Here is a 27319-nt window from a genome sequence, read left to right as displayed (position 1 = left end):
TTTAGACATCATCAGTAATGATGCATGATAATAGCACGCTTGTGACATTTTCAAAAACACACTACAAACATTAACTCTTGATTACTGTCTTGATTTTCTATCATTTCCTTACTTTGATGTCAACACATTTTTATTATAGACCTTTTTAATAGATAATGTCTTCTGCAACTTATATTTTAAAATTTGGGTGAAAGTTTTACATATGATATTCTTACTCACATTGTCTTCTCAAAATTAAGATTCACATTATTTTCTCAGTGTTATATGTTTTCTCATTTCTAGCTCAAATATATTGGCAAAGAAACATTTTAAATAATCAGAAAGAGTGTCAGATGATTCTCACTGTATGTGAAAATTTGTATTAGCCTTCTTCCCATGGAAGCTACCAACATTTATTGACATAAAAGTTCGAGTTTGCCAGGAGCAATAAAAAAGTTATTACTCATGGACCAAGCGGCTTTCTCAATCTGTTAAGGACAATCGTTACAGTTCTTGTATGAGGTATGGCGTAAAAAATTTATTTTTGACATAATTTCTTCAAACTTTGTATATGGACACTGTATCATGTAAGAAACAGAATTATGAAAAAAAAAATCATAGGTCACCGTTTTGGAGCTATCTGCCCTTGAATATGCAAATTTGAAGAAAAATACTAGTTTCAAGGGCAGATAACTTTTAAACTAGCACCTGGACCTATGATTTCTTTTCAGTAATTCTGTTTCTTACATGATACTGTGTCCATATAGAAAGTTTGAAGAAATTCTGTCAAAAATAAATTTTGGCCCCATACCTCATACAAGAACTGGAGCGATCGTCCTTAAGTTAATGATGCTCAAAACCTCCTCATTAGCCTAGTGGTAGAGCACCCACTTAAAGTGCAGGAGGTTGTGGGTTCGATCCCTGGCTGTGACGTAAAAATGATACCAGCTTCCTTGCTTGGTGCTAAGCATTAAGAGGATAGCGCTAGGACTCGTCAGCCCGGTATCAGTATAATGTGACTGGGTGGGGTATCATATCACATGTCAATGGTGTGATATTCTAGTGAGGCAGCACTATAAAGTTTGGCATTGTGCTCACTGCTGCAAATAGACACTGTTGTTCATATAACTTAAAAATTGTTGAAAAAGACACTAGGCCCAAACACACACCAACCAAGCCAAGGTAATTTCATGTAGAAAATATTAGGTTTACAGCTGGGACCATGCAAATTACTTGAGTAAACCAGGATGTTGAGCCCTCAATGCATGAGCAAGTGATATTTCACTGTATATATTTTTTCACAGCTCATTTTATGCAGCAAAAAGGAAGGCGTGTGTCAAATCCAGTGTTGATCATATCTTATGAGACATTTAGATTACATGCTGCAGTTTTACACAGAGGAGAAGTAGGACTGGTCATTTGTGATGAGGTAATGTTTAAATATACAGTGTTTCTTTAACTGTTGTGTTAGATGGTTTTTCATTGGTACATTGTTTTCCTACCATTTTATCTATTCACGAATAATAATTTAAAGCTTTTGATGATTGAGGAAAACACCACAAGTGGGCACATTTGTAGAACTACTGACCATCTATAAACCAGCTCTAACCGACATTAGGGAGGGGCAAGTGATTTGAAGATATATTCGGTAAATTGCAGTTGAATAATGACTCCAGGCTACAGTCACAAAATTATGTTTTTGGTTATGTAAAAAAGCTTTCATAATTTTTGTTCTCAAGGTGAAACATTTTTTTTGCATGCTTACAGGGACACAGGTTAAAGAACTGTGAAAACCAGACATACCAAGCATTGACAGGTCTTAACTGTAAAAGAAGAATATTGTTATCGGGGACACCTATACAGAATGATTTGCTAGAATACTTCAGCCTGATACACTTTGTAAACAAGGGTATTCTAGGTAAGTCAAAGAATCTGATACAGAATGATTTACTGGAATACTTCAGTCTTATCATAGTGGCATAGTGTTAGAGCGCCTACTTCGAGTGCAGATCATGGGTTTGATCCCTGGCTGCGTCATACCAAAGACATGAGAAATGGAACTAGCTCCCTCGCTTGGCGCTCGGTATAAAGAGGATAGTACTAGGACTTGTCAGCTGGGTGTCAGTAAAATGTGACTGGATGGGGTATCATGTCACGTGTCTACGGCATGATATTCCAGTGAGGGAGCACTATAAATTTGGGCATTGCGCGCACTGGTACAAGTAGACACCAATGTTTGTATGACTGAAAAATTGTTTGAAAAAAGACGCTAAACCTGTAGACACATCCGCTTTGTAAGCAAGATTATTCTAGGTAAGTCATGAATACAGAGTGATTTACTAGATACTTGTCAAGATTTGAATTAAAAGAAAGTAATGTCAGAAATTGCTCAAATTTACAATCAGCAGAATCATTCTGACAATAAAATCAAAACTAATGAAGGTATTTTCAAGACTTAAAAAGTTACTGTTGCCACTTGGAGTTCTTTGTAATGATGTATAATTATGTATGGTACTGTCTTATATTTAATGAGAAATCAAGGAAACATCTTGTTATAGAAAAGGTAACTCAAACACTTGTCTGGAAAATTCTCTTACAAAAAGAAATTTGAGAATTGTTACTCATGACAGTTATTCTTGTGTATATAGAAAATGAATCAATTATCATCTTTATTGTAAAAGAATGGAAAGAAAATCATAATAAGTCTAGTTCATATGTCATTCAGGTACAGCACAAGAGTTCAAGAGAAAGTTTGAGACACCAATCTTACGTGGTAGAGATTCCACTGCTTCAGATGATGATCACAAGAAGGGAATGGAAAAATTACAAGAGGTAGACACCAGAGCATGTTCCACTAACATTGTTTGTATGAAAGGCCAACAAGACATTAAAGTTTTAAGTCAGTAACATGTACTAAGGGGTGTTACTGGAACTTTATATTTCAATATTTATGATGCATGTATCTGTCCATCTTGGCAGTCCATCTGTCCTATTTCACGGCCAGAGCATAACTTAAAAACTATTGAAGATATTGTCTTTAAACTTGCCACATAGTAAAGTTGTGGTGAGATGATGTGCAGAGCATAAAAAGTGTATCAGTACGTCAAAAAAAGGTCAGAGGTTAAGGTCACAAATTTGAGCATAAAGGTCAAACCTATTCATCATATTTATGTCCAGACCAGAATTGAACAATTGACCTAGTATTGCAGTGGCAATATAGAAGTCCCCTACCAGTATAAAACTTTGTTAGTGTTTGTCCCTTGTGGTTGTTGGCAACAGTGTTAAGACTAAAAATGCTTCAAGGCATTTAGGAGCTAAGAAACAAAAACTATTTTTACTTAAATTTCAATAGTGACCTTGACCTACAAGCATAGATCATGTACACAACACATTAATTAAAGGTGACCTCCCATGACCAGTTTCATATATCTTGCTTACATTTTAGCAAAATATATGTCTTTCTTAACTTAAAAAAAATTACTTAAGCTTTTGTAATTAAGCTGTTAGTAGGTGGTGGGCTGCAAATGGTTGGTTGTGTGTGCTGAGTCAGCTGTTGTTAATGTTTATCATTTGGTAACCATAGAAAAACTGGCTTCTGTATGGGGAAAATTATAAAGTATAACATGTAAATGGGATTCTTTATATTTGCTGAGATTTAAATTTGAGCAAGCACAAAACCTAGGAAGATTAGTATTTCACAGGTATTAATTAATCCACAATAAAATACAGTGACACATCTTTGATTATGTATGGCATTTACTTCTCTGTAACATGGTCAAGCTTTTGATTGTTATCATTATTCAATAGAATACAATGTTAATTCTACAACTGAAAGTCTTGTTGAAGAAGCAATCAGCAGTTTTCACTGTTCTGATTACAGCTTGCTGCTATTGTAAACAGATGTATTATCAGAAGAACCCAAGCATTGTTGACACAATATCTGCCAGTTAAAAGTAAGTATCTCACAGACTGGAACAAATCCAGTAGTCAGATGTAAAATTGTGAGTTTTAAACACAATGTACAGACAGTTATTGTGTTGGAAATCATTTTGTCCACCTCTGATTCATGTGGGAAGTTGCAGTTACTTGCAGAGAACAGGTTTGTATTGGTACTGAATTGGCCTTCAGTTGCATAACTGAAATACTGTTGAAAAATGGCACTAAGCCCAAAACAAAGACATTTTACTGTATTGAGATAAAACTCTAAAGAAAATTATCATCCATGAAATAATGCATTGATTCTATAAAAAATTAACAGTTCTGTAAGCAGTGTGTCTTATGGACATATAGATTCCTTGGAATGTTCAGACTGGCTGACAACTAAGACTGTTTAGCGTTATTTCTAGAGCTCAAAAAGGGCAGGGTGCTGCCAAAAAGGGGCAGGGTGCTGTCCGAAAGGGGCAGGGTGCTCTTTTAGACGTGAAAGTTACCATAGCAGTAGTTGCATTTCTAGACGTCTATTAATATGTATTCCATTTATCTTTATTGCACACTTAAAAGAAATATCACAGAATAAAGTGGTAAATCTTCCCAAAAACAGCAACAAAGTTTACAAAGGCTTTTTACTTACTTTATAGTTTAGGTTAAACCATTTAAGCCTTTCTCTTATAAAAAATGTCACCAAGAATGTCAACTTATTCATATGAATATGAAATAGTGGAGGGCCTTAATATAAGCTTAATCTTGAAACCAAAATCATGTTGTAAACAACATAGTAAAAGGCCTGTTTCAGGTTACATTGTAAACTAATAATTATCAAAAGTCATGTTGTATTGATCAGGTCCTTCATCGATATTTTATTAACAGAAAAGTGCTATTACAGTCAGGTTAAAGTTTACTAAAACGCATATCCAAAATATACTATCCGGATATTGGTACCCTTTCGGAATTTTGTCTGAAAGTAGTTTTTACTCAGTTTACATGACCCACTAGGGTAAACCAGAGATAGTTCCTCAAATTTTGATGTTTCTCATCATAAAAAATACACCGACTGTCAGCTTTTTTGAAGGAAATATGAAAATATTGCATACGACATCGGGAGTAATAAGACTCGTGAACGGACATTCTAAACTTACTTTTACTTTCGATATTCATTAAAATTTGTGCATTTTCTAGTTTAAATTAAAGTAGAATCAAACTGCATTGATATATACTTGTTATTATACTAAACAACGGTCTAATTTAAATTTTGCACAAATCTAAGAAATCTAGGGCACTTTTCACGTGCTCGGTAATCAGCTGGCCCCTTACGAACGCCTTTTTGACATTTCACAGGATCCATACTCTTTATCAATTAGTTTTAACACTTCATTGATTCTCATTACATGTGTGCACTCGCCGTGACGTAATTTGCTGATCAAAAAATCGTCGAGGCATGTCAACAGGGAAATTGGCGGGATTTAGGAGAAGATCAAAGGCAAGAGGGCACATTTTAAGGGCAGCGTGGCGGCAGTAAAAACGGGCAGGGCGGGGCGCCCCGCTGCGTCGCTCTAGAAATAACACTACTGTTAATTTTGGGTAATCAGGTGAAAAATCTGATTTCTCAGTAGGTCTGGCACGAGGTTTTGTGTCAAGAGATACTGGGCTTGGCAATTTATGTTGTGACACAGGAGATATGTGTCATTTTTTCATCAGTTTTGAATATTTGGAAGTTATCTGTCTTGCCGAGAATGTGTTATTACTTGTACAGAATCAGTACCGGTAACAGTATTTTTTTTTTTTACTTACTGTTATTTTGTTCAAACAAAATTGTTACTATGCAAATTTCTAGACTGTTCCCCTTATTGATATTTCAGTTGAAGAGGTGATTTGTATAGAGCTGACACCAGTCCAGAAGGAGATGTATAAACAGTTGGTCCAGTCTAAGGCTGAGGAATGCTTGCAGAGAGCAGAGGAAGGGAAGCAGTCTGCTGGCAGTCTGTCTTTCATCACACAGCTGAAAAAATTGTGCAATCGTAAGACTTTATCTGTGCTGATATCATTTCCTACAAGCTTTTGGATCAAAGTACTTCTGTTATGTCTTTTAATGTCTTTTTATACGCCCGTTTGAAAAACGGGACGTATTATGGGATCGCCCCTGGCGGGCGGGCGGGCAGGCGGCATCCAAAGACTTTGTCCGGAGCATATCTTCTACATGCATGAAGGGATTTTGATGAAACTTGGCACAGTTATTCACCGTCATGAGACGGAGTGTCATGCGCAAAAACCAGGTCCCTGGGTCTAAGGTCAAGGTCACACTTAGAGGTCAAATTCAAGAATGACTTTGTCCGGAGCATATCTTCTTCATGCATGGAGGGATTTTGATGAAAGTTGGCACAATTGTTCATCATCATGAGACGGAGTGTCATGCGCAAGAACCAGGTCCCTGGGTCTAAGGTCAAGGTCACACTTAGAGGTCAAAGGATACAAGAAAGAAAACTTTGTCCGGAGCATATCTTCTTCATGCATGGAGGGATTTTGATATAACTTGGCACAAATGTTCACCACCACGAGGCGGAGTGTCATGCACAAGAACCAGGTCCCTAGGTATAAGGTCAAGGTCACACTTAGAGGTCAAAGGATACAAGAATGAAAACCTTGTCCGGAGCATTTCTTCTTCATGCATAGAGGGATTTTGATATAACTTTGCACAAATGTTCACCACCACGAGGCGGAGTGTCATGCGCAAGAACCAGGTTCCTAGGTCAAAGGTCAAGGTCACACTTAGAGGCCAAAGGTCAGATACAAGAATGACTTTGTCCGAAGCATTTCTTCTTCATGCATGGAGGGATTTTGATGTAACTTGGCACAATTATACATCATCATGAGACGAAGTGTCATGTGCAGTTCCTTTCTTTCGAATTACTTCCCTTTGTTGTTACTATAAATAGCTTATATTGTAACTTTTTCATTACTAGTCGTAGGGAAAAATCGAGACCACTTTTATGTAGTACAACATGCATGCTACATCCAATTATGAGGTGTATTTTGACCAATCTCTACCTGGTAAAGATTTTTGTGTGGACTTACAATTTTTTTTTGGATGTGTTTAAGATTATCTTCCCTTAGTTGTTACTATAAATAACTTATATTGTAACTTTTTTTATAATTGACCGTAGGGAAAAAACAAGACCACTTTTCTGTGGTACAACATAGATGTTACTTTCAAATTTTAGGTGTATTTTAAGGTATCTCTACCTGGTAAGGAGTTTTTTTGTGGACTTAGAAAAACAAATGACTTAAATGATTACTAAACAACCACAAAATTAAAATTCCATTTGCAAATACAGGTGCTAGAGTAAAGAAATTTGCTGTGACGGGCGTATATTGTGACATTCTGGTACTCTTGTTATGTCTACTTTTAACTTATCTATCATTTTTGGAACTGATGACTTTAATTTTAAAACCTTTGTCTAGAGTTGTTTCTGATCAATTACGAAATTTAGCTGACCAAGGTGAGCTGTTATGATCACTCACTGTCCCTGATTGTCAACATTTTCCTCAAACAGCATGTCTGAAACCATGTGGTAGAAGTAGATTAAACTTTAGTTAAACTTGGCAAGGATGTTTCCTTGCATTCAGTCTTTCGAAAGTCATCCAGCAGTTTGGCTAGGCTGCACGCACATAGGGGCAACCAAAGCTAAAATAGACAAACCTTTAAACATCGTCTCCAAAATCTCACACATGTATTCCTTTTGAGACCATGTGTCAATAATGCTCACATTATTTAGACTTATTAGAAATTATTGCCTCTAAGGGGCATGGTCATATTCCCCTGTATTTATATAGTAGAAACATGTATTTTTTCTGTTGTGCCAGTTTTGAAATTGTTCCAAGGGTGACCCTTTATGAAGATTGTTCAAATTCATTTTTATCAGAAACTGCTTTGTTGATTTTAAATAAATTACTCACAAATATTTTTGGTGACCCTTTTTGCTAGGACTGGGACGATTACTCGGTTAATCGGATCCGATTCGATTACTAGGTGAAACCTGTTTCAATTTTGCAAAACCGCAAATCGCTCTCAAACAGTAAGCATCACAAATTGTACTTTATACATTTCTTTGACCGGCACATATTATATAATAGACCCGCAGTATATTTCAGTATATTTCCGCTAAAACACATCAACTTGAACATAATCAGTAGTCTCAGATTTGCCTGTCGCTATATATCTAAAATAAAACACACCAAAATATGACTTATAAATTACCACACTGCTTGCAAACGATAAAGTTCGTAAGTTCCTAATGAAGTCAGCTGCTGGAAGTACCTTGAAAGGAAAGAAAACAGCATTTTCAATATGGCGACCGATTAACCGGTTTGATTCGATTTCATGCAAATGATAAACCGGTTTCAAAATTTTGAAATCGTCCCAGCCCTACTTTTTAATGTTCAAACAACATTGCTGCCGTAGGTAAAAATAGAACAATCATCATACCATATCTCTTCCCTAAACTGCAGGTCTGCTTTTGAAATTAGTTCTCAGAAATGCTCCTTGCTTGACTGCCTGCCAGTATTATTATGCCCCCCCTTTAAAGATGTCGGTCGGTCGTAGGTCGATCGGTCTGTCGGTATGTAGACCAATTGGTTTCCGGATGATAACTCAAGAACGCTTGAGCCTAGGATTATGAAAGTTGATAAGGAGGTTGGTCATGACCAGCAGATGACCCCTATTGATTTTGATATCAGTCGGTCAAAGGTCAAGGTCACAGTGACCTGGAACAGTTAAACAGTTTCCGGATGATAACTCAAGAACGCTTGGGCCTAGGATCATGAAACTTTAATAGGGAGGTTGGTCATGACCAGCAGATGACCCCTATTGATTTTGAGATCAGTAGGTCAAAGGTCAAGGTCACAGCAACCCGGAACAGTTGAACGATTTCCGAATGATAACTCAAGAATGCTTGGGCCTAGGATCATGGAAGTTGATAGGGAGGTTGGTCATGACTAGCAGATGACCCATATTGATTTCAAGATCAGTAGGTCAAAGGTCAAGGTCAAAAGTGACCCGGAACAGTTAAACCGTTTCTTAACAATAACTTGGGAATGCTTGGGCCTAGGATCACGAAACTTGATAGGGAGGACCAGCATATGACCCTTATTGATTTTGAGGTCAGAAGGTCAAAGTGACCCAGAACAGTTAGACTGTTTCAGGAAGATAACTTGAGAATGCTTAGGGTTAGGATCAAGAAACTTAATAGGGAGATTGATCATGACCAGCAGATGACCCCTATTGATTTTGAGGTCAGTAGGTCAAAGGTGAAGGTCACTTTAACCCAGAATAGTAGAACTTTGTGTACAGTGACCAAATAATTTCTGTTCCTTGTGCAATTACTGAATGCATCAAGGGGGGCAATCGCGTTCTACGAGCTCTTGTTGGTATTTCTCTGATTTGTTGAAAAACATTGCCACGAGAGTTAAAAATAGAGAAAATCTCTCATTGCCATTTTAGGCCATTTCCTTTACTGCTACTTTGAAAGATACTGAAATTGTTAAATCCATTTTGATTTATAAAATTGTTACATCCATTTTGATTAATAAAAAAAACACAGTTCAGTTGAGCAAGGCTTATTTTCCCTTTTATGGCGTTATTGAAAGCTGTGAAAATTGTATGCTCAGGAATACCTGGCCTAATGTCAAAATAATTGGAGGGGACATTTCCTTGGGAGATACTTGTGTGTTTTATACCTGAGCTGTGAAAGTCTGGTGAGCAGTCAAATTCTTCTTTGGCCCTCTTGTTTATAATTCTTGCCACAAAGCACAAATGAAACAGTACACATTTTCTCATCTTCAGATTTCAAGATGTATATTGACTACAAGTGAAATTATTTGTAAGAAGGAATTTTTTTGTATTGCAGATCCAGATCTCATTTATGACAAGTGTGTCGAGCAAGCAGACGGCTTTGAAGGAATGTTGGATTTCTTCCCGGCTGGTCATAATCTAAGAACAGTCAAACCAGAACTCTCAGGTAATATTCTACTGCAGTTATTGTAACAAACTTCAATTTTTTTTCACTTCTGTGTTGTGTTTATATTTGTCAGTGGTAAAATCAACTATGTCTCTGATATTACTAACATGTTCAGTAACATATTTGTAACATTGTTTGTGAAATCCAGAGACAATGCGCTCAGTTATGAGCTGGACCTATGTCTTCCTGAATGTTCTTTTAGCTGCACCTTTACTGTGATTGATTAATGAGCAAGTTTTCAGTTATTTTTCATAAACTAAGCTTAACCTGGTACACTGCTGGGAATAATGACAGAAAATACTATATGACCATCCATACATCAAGCAGAGAGGAACTAAGTAAGGGAGGTAGTGTTTTCTGACTTAATGGGCACAGAAACACAAGGTTGCTGGTATTAATGCATTTCTTGCATGCTACCTACCTGCTAAAATGAAAAATGTAAATATGGTGCAACTGTTCCTGTCCTAGGAACAACTTTAATAACACTGTATTGTCTTACAAACACTTTTACAATAAAAATATTTTACTCAGGTGACAACCTGTTTTCAGCATGTATTTTTTTTTTCATTTCTGTATGTTTTATGTTTTATTTCAGGAAAGTTCCTTGTGTTGGACTGTTTGTTGGCTATGATAAAATCTACAAGTAGTGACAAAGTTGTCTTAGTCTCCAACTATACACAGACATTAGATCTGTTTGAAAAATTGTGTAGATTGAGAGGGTAAGTAAAGCTGCTGTATAAGCCTCATTTCCCAGTTTAAGCTAAATTTGACCTTCAGTTTGTATATTGCAGACATTTTTAGGTCGACTACTTGAAGAATAGGGGGGGCTATCCTACTCGCCCCGGCGTCGGTGTTGGTGTGAGCGTGAGCGTCACACAAATGTTAAAGTTTGCATACCCCCCCAAATATTTTCAAAGTCTATTGAGATATTGCTTTCATATTTTGCATACTTGTTTACCATCATGACCCCAGTCTGTAAAAAGGAGGAGGCAACTCTATCAAGCATTTTGACTGACTTATTGCCCCTTGTCGACTTAGAATATGCTTATTGTAATGTTAAAGTTTTACTCATAGCTTATATTATACCGTCAAGCACTGAGAATAGTCGAGTGCGCTGTCCACTGACAGCTCTTGTGTTTGCCCTTAGCCTGCTAGCGGCAAGTGATTTGCCTTTTTGACCAGGGTAGACCAAGATCAGCATGCACATCTGTGCAGGCTGATCATGGTCTGCACTGTTCGCTATTCAGCAAGTAAATTTTCAGTGAACACCCTTTTGAATAATAAATGGTATAGCCCAAATTGAAAGGTGGACCAGTCCATTTTAGAAATTTAGCAGGCTAAGGTTAATATGCCATTAGCTTGGTAGGTAGAGCACGAGACTGTTGTGAGTTTGATTTCTGGCAAGGTGAATGTATTTCAGAAGACAATACATCTAAGATATTTGTCGTCCACCTCTGGTCCATATTTGATAGTAGTTTGTTACTTGCAGAGAACGTAGCGATGTTATTAGAATCCAGGAACATTGGTTAATGGACGTCCATAGCCAAGTAGTTAAGGTCGCCTTCTGCAAATCTCTCCCCCCTCAGCTCTCTGTGTCAGAAATGATGGCTTTTCAGAAAGTCAGTTAGTAGGTCTACATAGGTGCCTGCCTGTGTCTGAAAAAAATGTTTGTTATGGAACCTGTAGGTTTGAATCCAGTATTACGTAACTTGTGTTGGTGTGACTTACAATTGAACAAGCTGACTTGTTCACTGACTGACACTACTTAACTGAAACAATTTTAAAAACTGTATTAAACACATACCAATTACTTATATCAAATAAAACAACAGTAAATTTTGTTATCTAATAATGCCGATTGCAGTGGCATAGATATCAGTAGAAAAAAATTTACTGCTATGACTGTTGTCACCTTTTCCAAAAACTTTACTTTATATCTTAGAACATAAATTTTTGTTTACTTCCAGGTATTTATTTGTAAGACTTGATGGTTCTATGACAATAAAGAAGAGGGCAAAAGTTGTTGAAAATTTCAACAACCCAACAGTAAGTAATTCATTCCTATGTTATCACATTCATGTATAATATCAACATGTATAATACCAACATGTATAATACCAATCAGGAACTTCAAATTTAACATTGGGTGCTATTTTAGAGTTGTGACATTTTGATCCAAAGCATGATGTATAGATGTAGAACTGTTCTTTCTTCATTTCTGCTTTTTGTTTGGAGTTATTTGTTGAAGACAAGTTGTTTCAGCTTTGTTGATGTTAAGTTACAGTAAGCATTGTTCAACGCTGTTTAAGTGACAAATGTTAAAAAGTTAGTTTTGAAATGAATAACATGGCTGTACATGTGCTCAAAATGAAACATAACAAAAAAATGTTTATTTTTAAAATTGGTGCAGATTTTATTGGATTGTTGGTTCTGTTAAACTTCTTTTATTTTGGGCAATAAGATAATACCTGTAATTTTGACAATAATTATTTAAAACTCAATGTGCAGAGTTACCAGCTGTTTTCGTTGCGTCTCATTAGAAAAATACAGAATTTTACTGACAGTTTTACTAGATTTAGCTTATTTTGTCGGGGCATTATTAAGAGGTCAATATTTGTCAGTGATAAAAAGTTTTGCAGACGGTCATTAATTCACAATTTGATGTGGCTGTCATAAATCAGCACATCACTAGTGCCAGGTTGTTTAGAAATACACGATTGTGTCATATACAGTATAATCTCTATTGGCAGCATTTCGGAAGAAAAAAAAAACACTTCAATCTCCCTTTTCTATCCAACTAAACCACTTTCTTAGGAAATTTACCGCTTCAGAGCAATAAGCTCTGTACAACAAATTGCAATATATCTTTTTCCTGTTGGGTAAGTTCATTCATTGAATTTTTGTTGTTGTTTTATTTTTCAGAGTCCAGAGTTTATTTTTATGCTGAGTAGCAAGGCAGGTGGATGTGGTTTGAATCTCATTGGAGCCAATCGTCTTGTGATGTTTGATCCAGACTGGAACCCGGCTAACGATGAGCAAGCTATGGCACGCTGCTGGAGAGATGGACAGAAGAAAGACTGTTTTATATACAGGTTATTGGCGGTATGTACGTTTGTAACCAGTCAGAATACTAATTAGTTTGATCTTATATTTACTTGTGTTTTTAGCTTGACTGTAATGAATAGCGAGGAATACTCTACTTACCTTTGTCACACCTTTGTTAAAATTTATTTTGTACACTCTGTCAATCTCAGTAATCATTGCTTGCATTGTATTAAAACTGCACATAAGGCTCTTGGTTGAATTTAATGTAAATTACTGACATTTTTATATGCCTGAAGGGATGTATTATGTTATGATGCTGGTGTCCATCTGTCCATTAGCAATTTTGTGTCCGCTCTGTATTTCTTGAACCCTTTGAAGGATTTCCAAGAAATTTTACACAAATATTCAACACATGAAGACGACTTGCAGAGTGCATGTTTTGGTTAGCTCGCTTCAAGGTCAAGATCACACTTAGGGGTCAAAGGTCATATGACTTTGTTTTGTGTCTGCTCTGTAAGTCTTGAACTGCTTGAAGGATTTTAAAGAAATTTGCCACAAATGTTCACCACATTGAGACAACATGCAGAGCGCATGTTTCTGATGGCTTGCTTCAAGGTCAAGGTCACACTTAGTTGTCAAAGATCATACTTTCGGGCGTATATTACTCCGTATTGTGGTGCTCTTGTTTTACTATTATTAAGAAATTTCAATTTAAGCTTTCCATGCAGCTATTAAGCTGTGTCTTACTAACAGCTGTATTGTACATGTATTCAGTTGAAACTTCACAACAATGCTTCCAGTAACCAGACCAGCTGAAAAAACCAAGATAGATAACTCTTATTATTTTAATTTGGTATAAATTATTACTCATTTTCACACACACCTTCTAAGTCACCAAACCTACTCTAACAATTTGTATGAAGTCTGTCAAACAAGACCATGTTATACTTAGTGTAGTATCTTAACCATTCATGCACAAGCAGGTGTGTGGCTTAAAACTTAATACTTGCATTTTCTTTGAATACTTGCTTTACAGAGTACAGCTGTGTTGTTTTACTATCCCAATGTATTTACAATTCACCAATTACATTACAATTAACTGTCCCATTTCCTTTTAAGTATTAATTTAAAATAAATGAAAAGGGAATAACATCTGCTTGTATCTGATTGAAAAAAAAACTCATCTTGGAAGAGAAAAAATTGCAGCTACAGAACAAAACATTTGAACAGATTTAAATAATTTGTGTTTTGTATTTAGACTGGTACGATAGAAGAAAAGATATTCCAGCGCCAGGCACACAAGAAAGCCCTAAGCAGTTGTGTAGTTGACAAAGAGGAAGATGTAGAGAGACATTTCAGTCGAGATGAGCTCAGAGATCTGTTTCGACTAAACGAAGAAACACGCAGTGATACTCACGAAAAGTAAGATCATTTGTGACCAGTTTGAATGGAAGCCCTTTTCTTTCATTAGTAGTGATTTAAGAATTACTGGTATAACATATATGACATTTATAGATCACAACTTCATTCTGAAATGTTTAATTGTCTTTGATCTATTTATTAAGGTAGTAGGCTGATAATGGCATTAGGTAATTGCCGTGCAATCTGATATTCTGGTATGTAATTTCGGCATTTTCATTTGTAAATGTAGCTCATACTGGCATGGAAAGTGCTAAAATCACATAAGAAGAACAATGTAATCAGACAAAAAATATTGATTGTTATTGTGGGTCCACTACCTTCAAGTTTAGAGGAGTATTTCATCAAAACACAGAAATATAACTGGATACTAAAGATATTCTCAAAGAGTAGATACATTTTGAAAGGTAAATTCCAGTATCTTACTGTTGACAGGAAACCAGAAATAGTTTTTGGTTAAAAATTGCAATTACATAAATGAACCACAGCCTCAAGGAATTGTACTTTTTTCACTAGTTAGAGACAGTTATAGAGGATAATTATTTGTTTCAGTGAAAGATTGATTTATCTTTCACAGAGTAAAAATCAAATGCATTATTTATAGCAGCAAGTGAACATGTAAATCTGGTGGTCATGAGAGAAAAATTTTGATCGTGACAATTGGTGTTTTTACTGGTATGCCCCCAAAGGGAGGCATATTAGTTTTCAACTGTCCGTCCGTTTGTTCGTTCGTCACAACGTTAACTTTTTGCATGAAGGCACTTTACTCGCGAACCACTGCATCCAGGACCTTCAAACTTCACATGCTGATAGTACTTATTGAGTACACGACCCCTACTGACTTTGGAGTCACCAGGTCAAAGGTCAAGGCACTGCGGGGGCATTTGTCACCATTAGTGACACCTTGTTTAAGCTGGTTTTCATAGAAAACCGGTTATTAGATTTGGGTATGTAGTTGGATGGGCGGGTGGGCGTCAAACTTGGTTTCCACACAATAACTTAAGTTTGGAACAAGCTATAGACACCAACCTTGGCCTGTAGATAGATGGTAAGGAGACGAAGATAGGGATTGCATTTGGGTCAAGGTCAAGGTGCTGTTACTTAAGATAGAAAAAATGGTTTCCACTCAGTAACTTTAGTTTGCATTGTTGTATTGAAATTAAACTTGGCCTATAGGTAGCTTATAGAAAAACCAGGGTAGGGATTGTATATTGGGTCATTGGGTTCAAGTTCAAGGTCAGCATAACTTATTGAATCTTCACACTTAGAAAATTCCACGGTGGCGCAGTGGTCTAAAGCTTTGGGCCAAAACCAAAAGCTACATTTAATCAGTGGGACAGAAGGGCATCGGTTCAAATCCTACTGAGATCCAAAAAAAGTTTTTTTCTTTTCTTTTTTGTGTGATAAAAAAGTCATTTTAATGCCATTTGGTTAAGGTCAAGGTCACAGTTACTAAAAATAGGTTTTTTTTTCCTAAAAATAGATTTTTTTTTTTCAAATTGATCATCAAAAAGTCAGTTTCTGCTTTATAATTTTAGTTTGGACTTACTTACTGCCACCAAAATTTGTGTACATCAAGCTTATCTGAAAAATTTGCTTTGAATGATATTTGGGGTCACTGTTAATAAAACAGAAAAATGGCTTCCACTCAATAATTTTAGTTTTGGTACACTTATTGTCAGTATACTTGGTGTGTAGATAGCTTTTATCAAACCCAAAAGGAATGCATTTGAGGTCACTTGGATCAGGGTCAAGGTCAGTGTGGCTAAAAATAGAAAAATGGGGTCATATTTGAAATTAAAAATAGCTTTTTGTGCTGTGGAATGGAAGGGTGTTTATTCAAATTGCAATAAGATCCAAACATTTTTTTTTCGTTTTTTTTTTCTTCTTGGTGACAGAAAAGTAATTTTAATGCCATTGGGTAACTGAAAATAGAAAAATATGGTCATAGTTATAACAAAAAGTATTGTTTGTTTTTTTTTCAGTTTGATCATCAAACAACTTGTTTCGAGTTTATTACTTTAAATAATAGAACTTATATCTTTAGTTTGGGTGCACCTATTGTCAGCAAACTTTGTGTTTAGGTAGCTTTTATCAAAGAATCTTAAATTACATAGGGAAATGACACAATGTACTTTTCTTATACCTGTACTACTGAATGGCATGATTGGATGCAGTCAAATATGTGTAATAGAATATGACCATTTTTGTAAAGAACCTAGTTTTCGTGCATTTACCACGTTTCTTTATTTATTAATATTTCAAGTTTTTGTTTTAGTTAAAGAAAAATACATTTACTAAGTTTGATTTTTAGACTGGAAACTATCAAATATAGATCTTTTTCACTGTAAAATTTCAGTGATTCGATGTAAAATAAGTAATACAGTAAGTTCTTTTGTTTGCCATATTTAAACTGATCTGTTCTTTTATAGGTTCAAGTGTAGAAGATGTGTAAACAACATTCAGGTGAAGCCCCCGCCTGAGGACACAGACTGTAACTCAGATATGTCACAATGGCATCACTCTACTGATAAGAAGGGGTTAAAAGACTTGATGTTAAAAGGGGCATGGTCCTCGGACACACCTATATCATTTGTGTTTCATCATCATTCACATGAAAAGCAGAGAGTAACTGTATAGCATTTACTTAGTTTCATGCAAATTGTACTGATATATTATGAAAGCAACGAGAGACGGTATTACTTGCATGGTTCGGATATACATTGCTTCGCCAGGAAAACATACAGTGAAAAACACAGTCATGTGTTCAACGGTTCAAAGGTTGTGTTGACATTGTATGAAAGTAGAGATTCTGAATAGCTAGCATGTATCTGATGGATTATGTTGCTCAGCCATGAAATATGGTGAAAGACGCACCTGCATGTTCAACCTAGATCAGCAGTGCTCCAGAAGGAAAAGCAGAAGGAGATCGGGTCAGAGATAAGATTCAGGTGGATTTATGACAAAGAATAACTGCTGGCAGCCAGTTTGACTCCAGTTTGTGATGCATTTTGAAAAAACAAGAGGACCATGATGGTCCTGAATCGCTCACCTCTTCCCACATGACCCAGTTTTGAGTATGACATCGTTTTTTCTATTATTTGACATAGTGACCTAGTTTTGAACTTGACCTAGATATTATCAAGATAAAAATTCTGACCAATTTTCATGAAGATCCATTGAAAAATATGGTCTCTAGAGAGGTCACAAGGTTTTTCTATTATTTGACCTATTGACTTAGTTTTCGAAGGTACGTGACCCTGTTTTGAACTTTACCTAGATATCATCAAGGTGAACATTCTCACTAATTTTCATGAAGATCTCATGAAAAATATGGCCTCTAGAGAGGTCACAAGGTTTTTCTATTTTTATACCTACTGGCCTAGTTTTTGACCGCACGTAACCCAGTTTCGAACTTCACCTAGATATCATCAAGTTGAACATTCAGACCAATTTTCATACAGATCCCTTGAAAAATATGGCCTCTAGAGAGGTCAAAAGATTTTAATAATTTTAGACCTACTGACCTAGTTTTTGATCGCAGTTGACCCAGTTTCAAACTTGACCTAGATATCATCAAGATGAACATTCAGACCAACTTTCATACAGATCCCATGAAAAGTATGGCCTCTAGAGAGGTCAAAAGGTTTTTTTTATTATTTGACCTACTGACCTAGTTTTTTAAGGCACGTGACCCAGTTTCAAACCTGACCTAGATATCATCAAGGTGAACATTCTGACCAATTTTTATAGAGATCCATTCACAAGTATGGCCTCTAGAGAGGTCACAAGGTTTTTCTATTTTTAGACCTACTGACCTAGTTTTTAACCGCACATGACCCTGTTTCGAATTTGACCTAGATATCATCAAGATGAACATTCAGACTAATTTTCATACAGATCCCATGAAAAATATGGCCTTTAGAGAGGTCACAAGGTTTTTCTATTATTTGACCTACTGACCTAGTTTTTGAAGGCACGTGACCCAATTTCGAACTTGACCTAGATATCATCAAGATGAACATTCTGACCAACTTTCATACAGATCCCATGAAAAATATGGCCTTTAGAGCGGTCACAAGGTTTTTCTACTATTTGACCTACTGACCTAGTTTTTGATGGCACGTGACCCAGTTTCAAACTTGACCTAGATATCATCAAGGTGAACGTTCTGACCAATTTTCATGAAGATCTTGTGAAATATATGGCCTCTAGAGAGGTCACAAGGTTTTTCTATTTTTAGACCTACTGACCTAGTTTTTGAAGGCACGTGACCCAGTTTCGAACTTGACCTAGATATCATCAAGGTGAACATTCTGACCAGTTTTCATGACGATCTTGTGAAATATATGGCCTCTAGAGAGGTCACAAGGTTTTTCTATTTTTAGACCTACTGACCTAGTTTTTGATGGTACGTGACCCAGTTTCGAACTTGACCTAGATATCATCAAGATGAACATTCTGACCAACTTTCATAAAGATCCCATGAAAAATGTGACCTCTAGAGTGGTCACAAGCAAAAGTTTACGGACGCACTGACGCACGGACGACGGACACCGCGCGATCACAAAAGCTCACCTTGTCACTTTGTGACAGGTGAGCTAAAAAAAACAACATAAAAATGTTGGAAGTGTTTTGCAATACCACATTTCAAGTGCAGTATTGTTGTTGCATCAAGAAATGAAGAGTGACAGAGCATATACAGCGACAGTGCAGATACCAGGTCTTGAAATTTTCTATAGGAACATGATATTGTCTAAACTTCGGCTTTTACGAAGCTGTTTTCTGTTTTTAGTCAAGTAAATATATATTTCTTGGGTTAAAAATAAAAGAGGTTGAGCAAATGTATAGAATAGAAATAATTATTCATTAGTTATGTATGAAGCAGAAATCATATATTTTCATCGGGGGATTTTTGTTGATCTCATAGATGTGTCAGTTCACAGCATTATCAAAAGTTTCATTTTCCTTGGCAACCAGAATAGCCATTAAGGTCAAAACCCATAAAAATGAATGATTTCACAGAAAACTAACATCAATGTATGTGCAAATTTTCTTTTTTTGTACGTGTAAATTGTGTGGTGATCCTGCATTGATTTATTTATTAAACTGTTTTATATTAGAGCATAGAAAAGCTATAGTAGCATTTACAACTGATTTGTTTTAACATTTTACAGTAATTGTTCTTGATGAGAATAGTAATTAACCTTTACCCTGCTAGATTTCTAAAATGGAATGGTCCATCATTCAATTTAGGCTATACCATTTATTATTCAAAGGGGTTTTCACTAAAAATTTACCGACTGAATAGCGAACAGTGTAGACCATGATCAGCCTGCACGGGAGTGTAGGACAAAATCCCCTGCGGACAAAACCCCCTTTGCTCATTTTTGCACAGGCGGACAAAACCCCCTTTATCGTTTTTACAAAGAGGACAAAATCCCCTTCGCTGAATTTTACAAGGAGGACAAAAACCCCTTCATGCTTTTTACAAGGCGGACAAAACCCCCTTCATTTTTTTCACAAGGGGGATAGAAATAAACATGAAGGGGTTTTTGTCCTCCTTGTAGAAAACGTGAAGGGTTTTTTGTCCGCCTTGTAAAATTCAGCAAAGGGGGTTTTGTCCTCCTTGTAAAAAAGATGAAGAGGGTTTCATCCGCCTATGCAAAAATGAGTGAAGGGGGTTTTGTCCGCAGGGGATTTTGTCTGGATCCCCCTGCACGGATGTGCATGCAGGCTGATCTTGGTCTGCACTGGTCGCAAAGGCAGAATATCTTGCCACCAGCAGGCTAAAGATTAAGGACTATAAGTTACAGAATTCAGCTAGAATATCAATGATTGAAAACTGGAGAATAAGTCAGTAAGTGTCCCTACTGAAATTATTAATTTTCGAGAATGTTAAATACAAATGTATTAGTACATTATAACTTTTTTATTTGAAACTTAATTGGTTAAACTGTTACTCTGTCTTCAATGTGTATGACCAGTAAAAAGAAGATGTATGTGGGCATTTTTTTCTTCATGTCATATCTTTGGTGGACACATTTCAAAGTATGACAAACATCAGATACAAAAAGAAGATGTTAGTATATTATGATATGTTTTTATAGTAGTGCTGTTGTTACTGTAACTGTAGTGCTGTTTCTATTTATGTCTTCAGTTTCTGTGACTTGATAGTACCCATTGGTTTAGTATCTTGCTGGGTCACTAGCTTAAATTCATTTGCCTGTCACTATAGGTTGAATATCCTACTTGGTATTCAAACTTCTTTCATGTAAAGATTTAATCACACTTACAATTAAGTCACAATAAGATCTTGGTTCCTTTTGAAAACTGGCTAGATTCCATCATAGGTTCTAGAGAAATTTCCTGTTTTGGCCCCTTCAGCCATATAGAGGTTTTATTTATGCTTTGATTTGATACAAACTTGCACAGAATGTTTATCTTGATGATCTCTAGGCTTGGATCCAAACTGGTCATGTCAGGTCAAACACAAGATCATCAGGTTAAATCAAAGGAAAAGCTTGTTAACAACCTAGAGGCCCCATTTATGACCCTATCTTCATGAAACTTAGTCGGAATGTTTATCTTGATGATTTCTAGGCCAAGTTCGAAACTGGGTCATATGGGGTAAAAAACTAGGTCACCTGCTCAAATCAAAGAATATGCTTGTTTACACCATAGGGGGCACATTTTTGATTCCATCTTCATAAAACTTGGTCAGAATGTTTATCATAAAGTCTTGGATGATTTTAAATCTGTGTTACGTGGGGTCAAAAACTAGGTCACTTGGTCAAATCAAAGGGAAAGCTTGTATACACTGTAGAGGTTACTTTTTTGCTCCAGTCTTCCCAAAACTTTGTCAGAATGTTTGTTTTTATGAAATTTTGAACATGTTGGAATCCGGGTCATGTGGGGTAAAAACTTGGTCACTAGGTCAAATCAAAGAAAATGCTTGTTTACACTCAAGAGGTCACGTCGTTTTGGTCCAATCCTAATGAAGTTTGGTCAGAATATTTGTCTTTTGTTAAGTGACAATATTAAATCTCTAGGTAAAACATGTTTACACTGTTATGGTGTGTTACTCAGGTGAGCGACCTAGGGCCATCTTGACCCTCTTGTTTATTTTGGGGTCATTGGGTTAAAGATTAACCTTTACCCTGCTTAATTTTTAAAATGGACTGGTCCATCATTCAATTTGGGCAGCACCACGTATTCAAAGAGGTGTTCATGAAAATTTACTGACTGAATAGCCATCAGTGCAGACTAAAAGATCAGCCTGTATGCAGGCTGATCTTGGTCTGCACAGGTCGCGAAGGCAAAATCACTTGCTGCAAGCAGGTTAAAAGACTGTTGACACTAAAACCTTTTCAGCTTAATATTTTGAGAATGATCACCTACCAGCTTCAGACTTGGCAGGCACATTGCTCATGAGAGTGAGTAAGCCCTACTGATTTTCTGACATTGGATCTAAGGTTAAGATTACGGTGACCATTAGTTAAAAAGAACATTCAACTTGGACTGTTCTTTTGAGGCTTCTTGGTCAAAGGTCATGGCCAGTGTCATGCCAAATGATCAGATGGTCACCCGTCCACGTGTTTTCAAATATACTTTCTCCTCAGTAACTTCACCATGCTTTGACCTTTGATTCTCAATTTTGATAGGAACATTGCATCATGTATCATTAAGCGGTGCTTGTGTTTACTTACACTCTTGAAGGGGAAGCATTTAGTCGCTGCTTCGTCCATCTGTCCGTCCTGCAATTCTTGTTTGAAGTATTTCTCAGCAACTAAGTACTGGTTTGAATTTAGCTTAAGTTCATAGGAAGCGTCATTATCAAGAGAAGATGCACATATTATCTTCGTATAGCACATTCTCTAATCAGCCTCTGTGTCTATTTTTAGAATGACCTGATAAAACCCAGGTTTATGACTTTAGGATTCGGACAAACATTCAGAGAGATATGTGTGTTATTTATATAGACTGAAAGAATGTTATGCAATGGTTGAATATTGTTATACACATTTTTTTCTGTTTAAGAACTATAAATGGATTCAGACATGTCCTAGAACTCTGTTGACTGAATTACAAAAAAAAAATTACTTTACCTGATGCCTGATGTTATTATAACATGCAGTAAACTGTTTTCACACCAAATTAGATTACATCTTATTTGTGTTGAAATTTAATTAGATTGACTACAGTATACTGAGAGTTATGACGTTTGTTATAAGAAATAATAATTCAGGAAAACTTGATGAATAAAAAATAACATTAAAAATTGGTTTTTACTAAGATTATCATAAAATCAAATCACATATTGTTCTGTATTATCATTGTTGAATGTAAACAACAGATGACACCGATAGGATAAAACATCTGTTACTGAAGCCTAAGATTGAAATCTATATCGATAAAATATACATATTAATATGAAAGTTACATAATGTGATCTGTCAGTATAAAACAATTTTCCTTTTTTTGAGAACCAGAGTGGGGAGATCATGAACAACTGTCTTACTTTATAAGAAAATTTATCTATTTTTTGTTTTAACTAAAACATGATCAGTATTTTATCCAATTCAGTAGCACCAATCCAGATGTTGTGAGTTTGATCTCAGTGACAATTTGTCTAGAGAGAGTAAATCAGAAATAATTTGTTCTCGATCTAAATTTTGTGGGGAAGTTGTATGACAGTTTACATTACTTCAGAGACTCATGATACATAGCCTAAATAGCACTAAAATGATAATAATGCGGCAACAAACAATAAAAAAAAAAAACAAGTAGAATCTGTCAGAACAAATGTTACAAAATATATGTAACAAAAATTAAGAATATATTGTTCTGCATTTTTATGCCCCCGAAGGGAGGCATATAGTTTTTGAACCGTCAGTCTGTCGGTCTGTCCGCAATTTTCGTGTCCGGTCCGTATCTTTGTCATCCATGGATGAATTTTCAAATAACTTGGCATGAATGTGTACCGCAGTAAGACGACGTATCGCGCGCAAGACCCAGGTCCGTAGCTCAAAGGTCAAGGTCACACTTAGACGTTAAAGGTCATTTTTCATGATAGTGCATTGATGGGCGTGTCCGGTCCATATCTTTGTCATCCATGGATGGATTTTCAAGTAACTAGCATAAATGTGTGGCACAGTAAGACGACGTATCGCGCGCAATACCCAGGTCTGTAGCTCAAAGGTCAAGGTCACACTTAGACGTTAAAGGTCATATTTCATGATACTGCATTGATGGGCGTGTCCGGTCCATATCTTTGTCATTCATGCATGGATTTTAATATTATTGGACATGAATGTGTACCACAGTAAGACGACGTGTCGTGCGCAAGACCCAGGTCCGTAGCTCAAAGGTCAAGGTTACACTTAGACGTTAAAGGTCTTATTTCATGATAGTGCATTGATGGGCGTGTCCGGTCCATATCTTTGTCATTCATGCATGGATTTTAAAATAACTACGCATGAATGTGTACCACAGTAAGACGACGTGTCGCGCGCAAGACCCAGGTCCGTAGGTCAATGGTCCTAAACTCTAACATCGGCCATAACTATTCATTCAAAGTGCCATCGGGGGCATGTGTCATCCTATGGAGACAGCTCTTGTTTCACTATCATTCAAGATTATATAAATAATTATTATGTGTAAAAGTTACTAAATTCAGATTTAATTTTCCGTCTTAAACAAAAGCAGTGATTGTTACAAAATATAATTCATTTATTATCATTAACAAATATCATCTAATAACATTGTGGAAAATAATAGTTTAAAAATTTGTCCAGCACCTTCACTAGGTACATTAATTAAAGAGAATTCCTATAGTTTTTTTCTTTTCATAGAGAATTTTTAAATTCACATGTATGATAGGAAAATTTGTGCTGAAAACAATGAACAAACAAAAAAAAATAGGTCACCAGGCTTGTTTTTGTGAAAAATTGTTTTGAACACACCCACTGTTGCTGAAACTGCTAGCGATTTCTCAACATTTTCATAATTTTCTGCTTTTTTGTAAATACCAACCAAAATATACATCAAGACAGCACAATAAGTTTTTTTCTTTTTACAGATTTTATTATTTACTTATTTGATATCATAGTCATATTTGTAATACTCTATCCTTGAAAAAACTCTTTCATAGAATTTTTTTTTGTTTTTCTTATGTATAGATAATTGTATTGTGAGCATAAAAATGGCTAAAAATGTGTGGGTCACCAGGCTAATTTTTATGTTAAGACCGCTAGCATAAACACCTGTTCGGACGGAAAATGGCGCAAACCCGGCCAAACTGATTACATGTATGTCTGCTAGAAGTTAAAAAAGTTAAAAAAATTCTTAATTCTTTCTATAATTGAATACTAAATAATCTGAAAGGTGATAATGTCTTATCAGTACTAAGTCAATTATCTTACATTATATGAACAACACTGTCTTTGTACTAAAATGCAATGTGAAAACACAACCACAAAAATAGCAAGATACCTGTCAGGCATGATACTTGTCAATACAACATAAACCAGTATAAACATTTGATTACTGATAAAACATATCAAAAATGTTATTTCATTCAAGATTCGTCATATTTAAGACTGTCTGTAACATGTTTCAACAAATTTTGACTTCAGTTCAGTTTTCCATAGAATGTGTCGGCTGCGCAGAAAGATGCGCATAAAAAACTATCGGAATTCCCTTTAAGTAGCTTAAAATGGTTTATAAAATTACAACCCATTTACTATCGTGTATATATAAACCATGCAGATGTTCTTATTTAAACTGCCCTTTTCGCCAACTGTTAAGACATTTTATAAGCATTTTTTTGCTAAGAATATTGGCAAAAGTCTCATAAATATGTATACATGATCAATTATTACATGTATATTCCATTCATGATTATATTAAAAAGATATGAACAAAATGCACAAAATATTCAACCATCTCAGTTAATATGCATTTTAGTGCCTTAAATGTAAACAAATTTTTGCATCACTGGCCAGGTACATCATTTACCGTGAGATAAGAATGTGCAAATGCGATCCTTACAGTAATTAACTCTATATGCTATAGAATTCTACTGTCCGAAATTCTCTGAGCCATGTGAGTTTGTTACTAATAATAGGGATGACCGCATTGAGTGTGACGTAGTGATACCTGTAATCTGAAAATGTGCTATTTTAGTTTGATGATTTTTCACTGAATTATTGCCCTTTGATCATTATGTAACATAGTATACTGCAGTACCATTTTTTGTTCAGAGCATTTCTCAGCAAACACTGGATGTAATTCATCGAAACTTCATAGGAAGCTTTACTCCCAAGAGGGGAAGCGCGTACTGTCTTCATGTTTTAGTGGGATGACTTTTCACTGAGTTATTGCCATTTGATTATTCAACATTAGTATACTGTAGTACCATTTTTTGGTCAGGAGTATTCCTCAGTAACCAGCGGATGAAATTCATCAACTCTTCATAGGAAGCTTCACTACCAAGACTATTATTGCCCTTTGATTTTTCAACATAATGATACTATAGCGCCATCATTGTTGGGAATATTTGGCTTGAATTCTGTGAAAATTCGTAGGATGCTTCACTCACATATTCTCTTCATCTTCTGATGGGATGATTTTTCAGTGAGTTATTGCCCTTTATTCAACATTAGTAAACTAATCATATTTTGGGGAGCATCCATCAGTTTAACTGGTATTTTTCTTGTTTCACAATGGAAACAGATTGTTACAACATTGTAGTGTGTTACAAAAGAATCAACATTTTTTTCACTTTACTGGTCAACTTTGTTGTGTTCATTGAAAATATTCTTATTTTGCACTACCTTCAGAGTATGCCCAATTATTTGGATACAGAATTTGGTAGTTGAACACAAAATAAGACTAAATGTCATACTTGACTTAAGTGCTTTTAATTAATATTTCATAGTTATTATGATTTGCTATAAATGATACTTACAGGTTGAATTTGCCTCCTTAGCTATTGTAAAATGATATCTTAAGATTGGAATGTGTTAAGTTAATCCCTTGAAACATGACCAAAAAAAAGGTCAAAGAAATTAATTTGTATTTTCATTGCTTCTTGGTGTTTCTTGTTTATTTCTTATCAGTTACACATGTGATGTGATATTTAAAATGAAGTGTTGCCCGGAGGATGGTTGAGGCATGCATGAAATGTGTATTCTAAAAGCTTACTGGTTCGAGTCGTAAATTCGGCCACTTTTTGCGGTTTTTCATAAATATTTCTTTCGTTTTACAATTGATTTGTACAAAATTTCTACCATATGTGCTTTAATACAAGCAACATTGATTATTATCATTAACGGCCGTTTACAGTATGGTAAACAATACAACCGCGCTTGAAATAACAGACAGGTTTAGCCTCCACATTTTACCTTCTAGAGGTTGTAAATATTCGGCCACTTTTTAAACATAAGTTGGTTCTTGGAAATAAATCGATGCTACAGACAAACTGCAATCGATTTTCAATTGCATACCTCGTGGGAAATATTTGCCAACAGAGATTTAAAAAGCGCCTGTCATCCTTCTCACACCAGCATGACGTAGTTTAATTCTTACGTCACTGTTTATTACACATTCTAGCATAAAACTGCTGTTCTTGTCACTTTTCGGGGGTGTTTCAACAGGTGAGTAAAGAGAATCTCTCGCTCACGTGCTGTTATAACACCTTTGTATATATGCGCGTTCCGTTGCAAAGCATAAACGTATTACGGCCCCAAAACGGATAATTCAAAAGGAAATGACGCCAACGTGAAAAAAAAACAACGTAGACATGGAAATTCAATGACGTTGAGGGACAGTATATTCATTCTCTTGGTTTTAACGCGTTTCATGCTAGTTAGCGCATGTTCTTTTTGTGTTATAAAGTTTAGATTTGAATTAACCCTTGCCAG

General features: G+C 35.8%; 1 protein-coding gene across 1 annotated transcript in view; it reads left to right on the top strand.

Moving 5' to 3' along the window:
- Positions 1-17416, top strand: part of LOC123525119 (DNA repair and recombination protein RAD54-like) — a 36824-nt gene extending 19408 nt beyond the window's left edge. The window contains exons 11-21 of the mRNA XM_045303868.2: positions 1284-1408; positions 1747-1897; positions 2705-2811; positions 3860-3932; positions 5775-5933; positions 9819-9929; positions 10525-10648; positions 11897-11975; positions 12852-13031; positions 14233-14396; positions 16826-17416. Of these exons, the coding sequence (XP_045159803.2) occupies positions 1284-1408; positions 1747-1897; positions 2705-2811; positions 3860-3932; positions 5775-5933; positions 9819-9929; positions 10525-10648; positions 11897-11975; positions 12852-13031; positions 14233-14396; positions 16826-17033 (1481 nt within the window). The 3' untranslated portion in view covers positions 17034-17416. The remainder of the gene's footprint in view (positions 1-1283; positions 1409-1746; positions 1898-2704; positions 2812-3859; positions 3933-5774; positions 5934-9818; positions 9930-10524; positions 10649-11896; positions 11976-12851; positions 13032-14232; positions 14397-16825) is intronic.
- The last annotated feature ends 9903 nt before the right edge of the window (positions 17417-27319 follow it).

Source organism: Mercenaria mercenaria, chromosome 3, assembly GCF_021730395.1.
Source record: "Mercenaria mercenaria strain notata chromosome 3, MADL_Memer_1, whole genome shotgun sequence".
In the NCBI taxonomy this organism is placed as follows: domain Eukaryota; kingdom Metazoa; phylum Mollusca; class Bivalvia; order Venerida; family Veneridae; genus Mercenaria; species Mercenaria mercenaria.
This window is presented reverse-complemented; position numbering and strand designations above follow the sequence as displayed.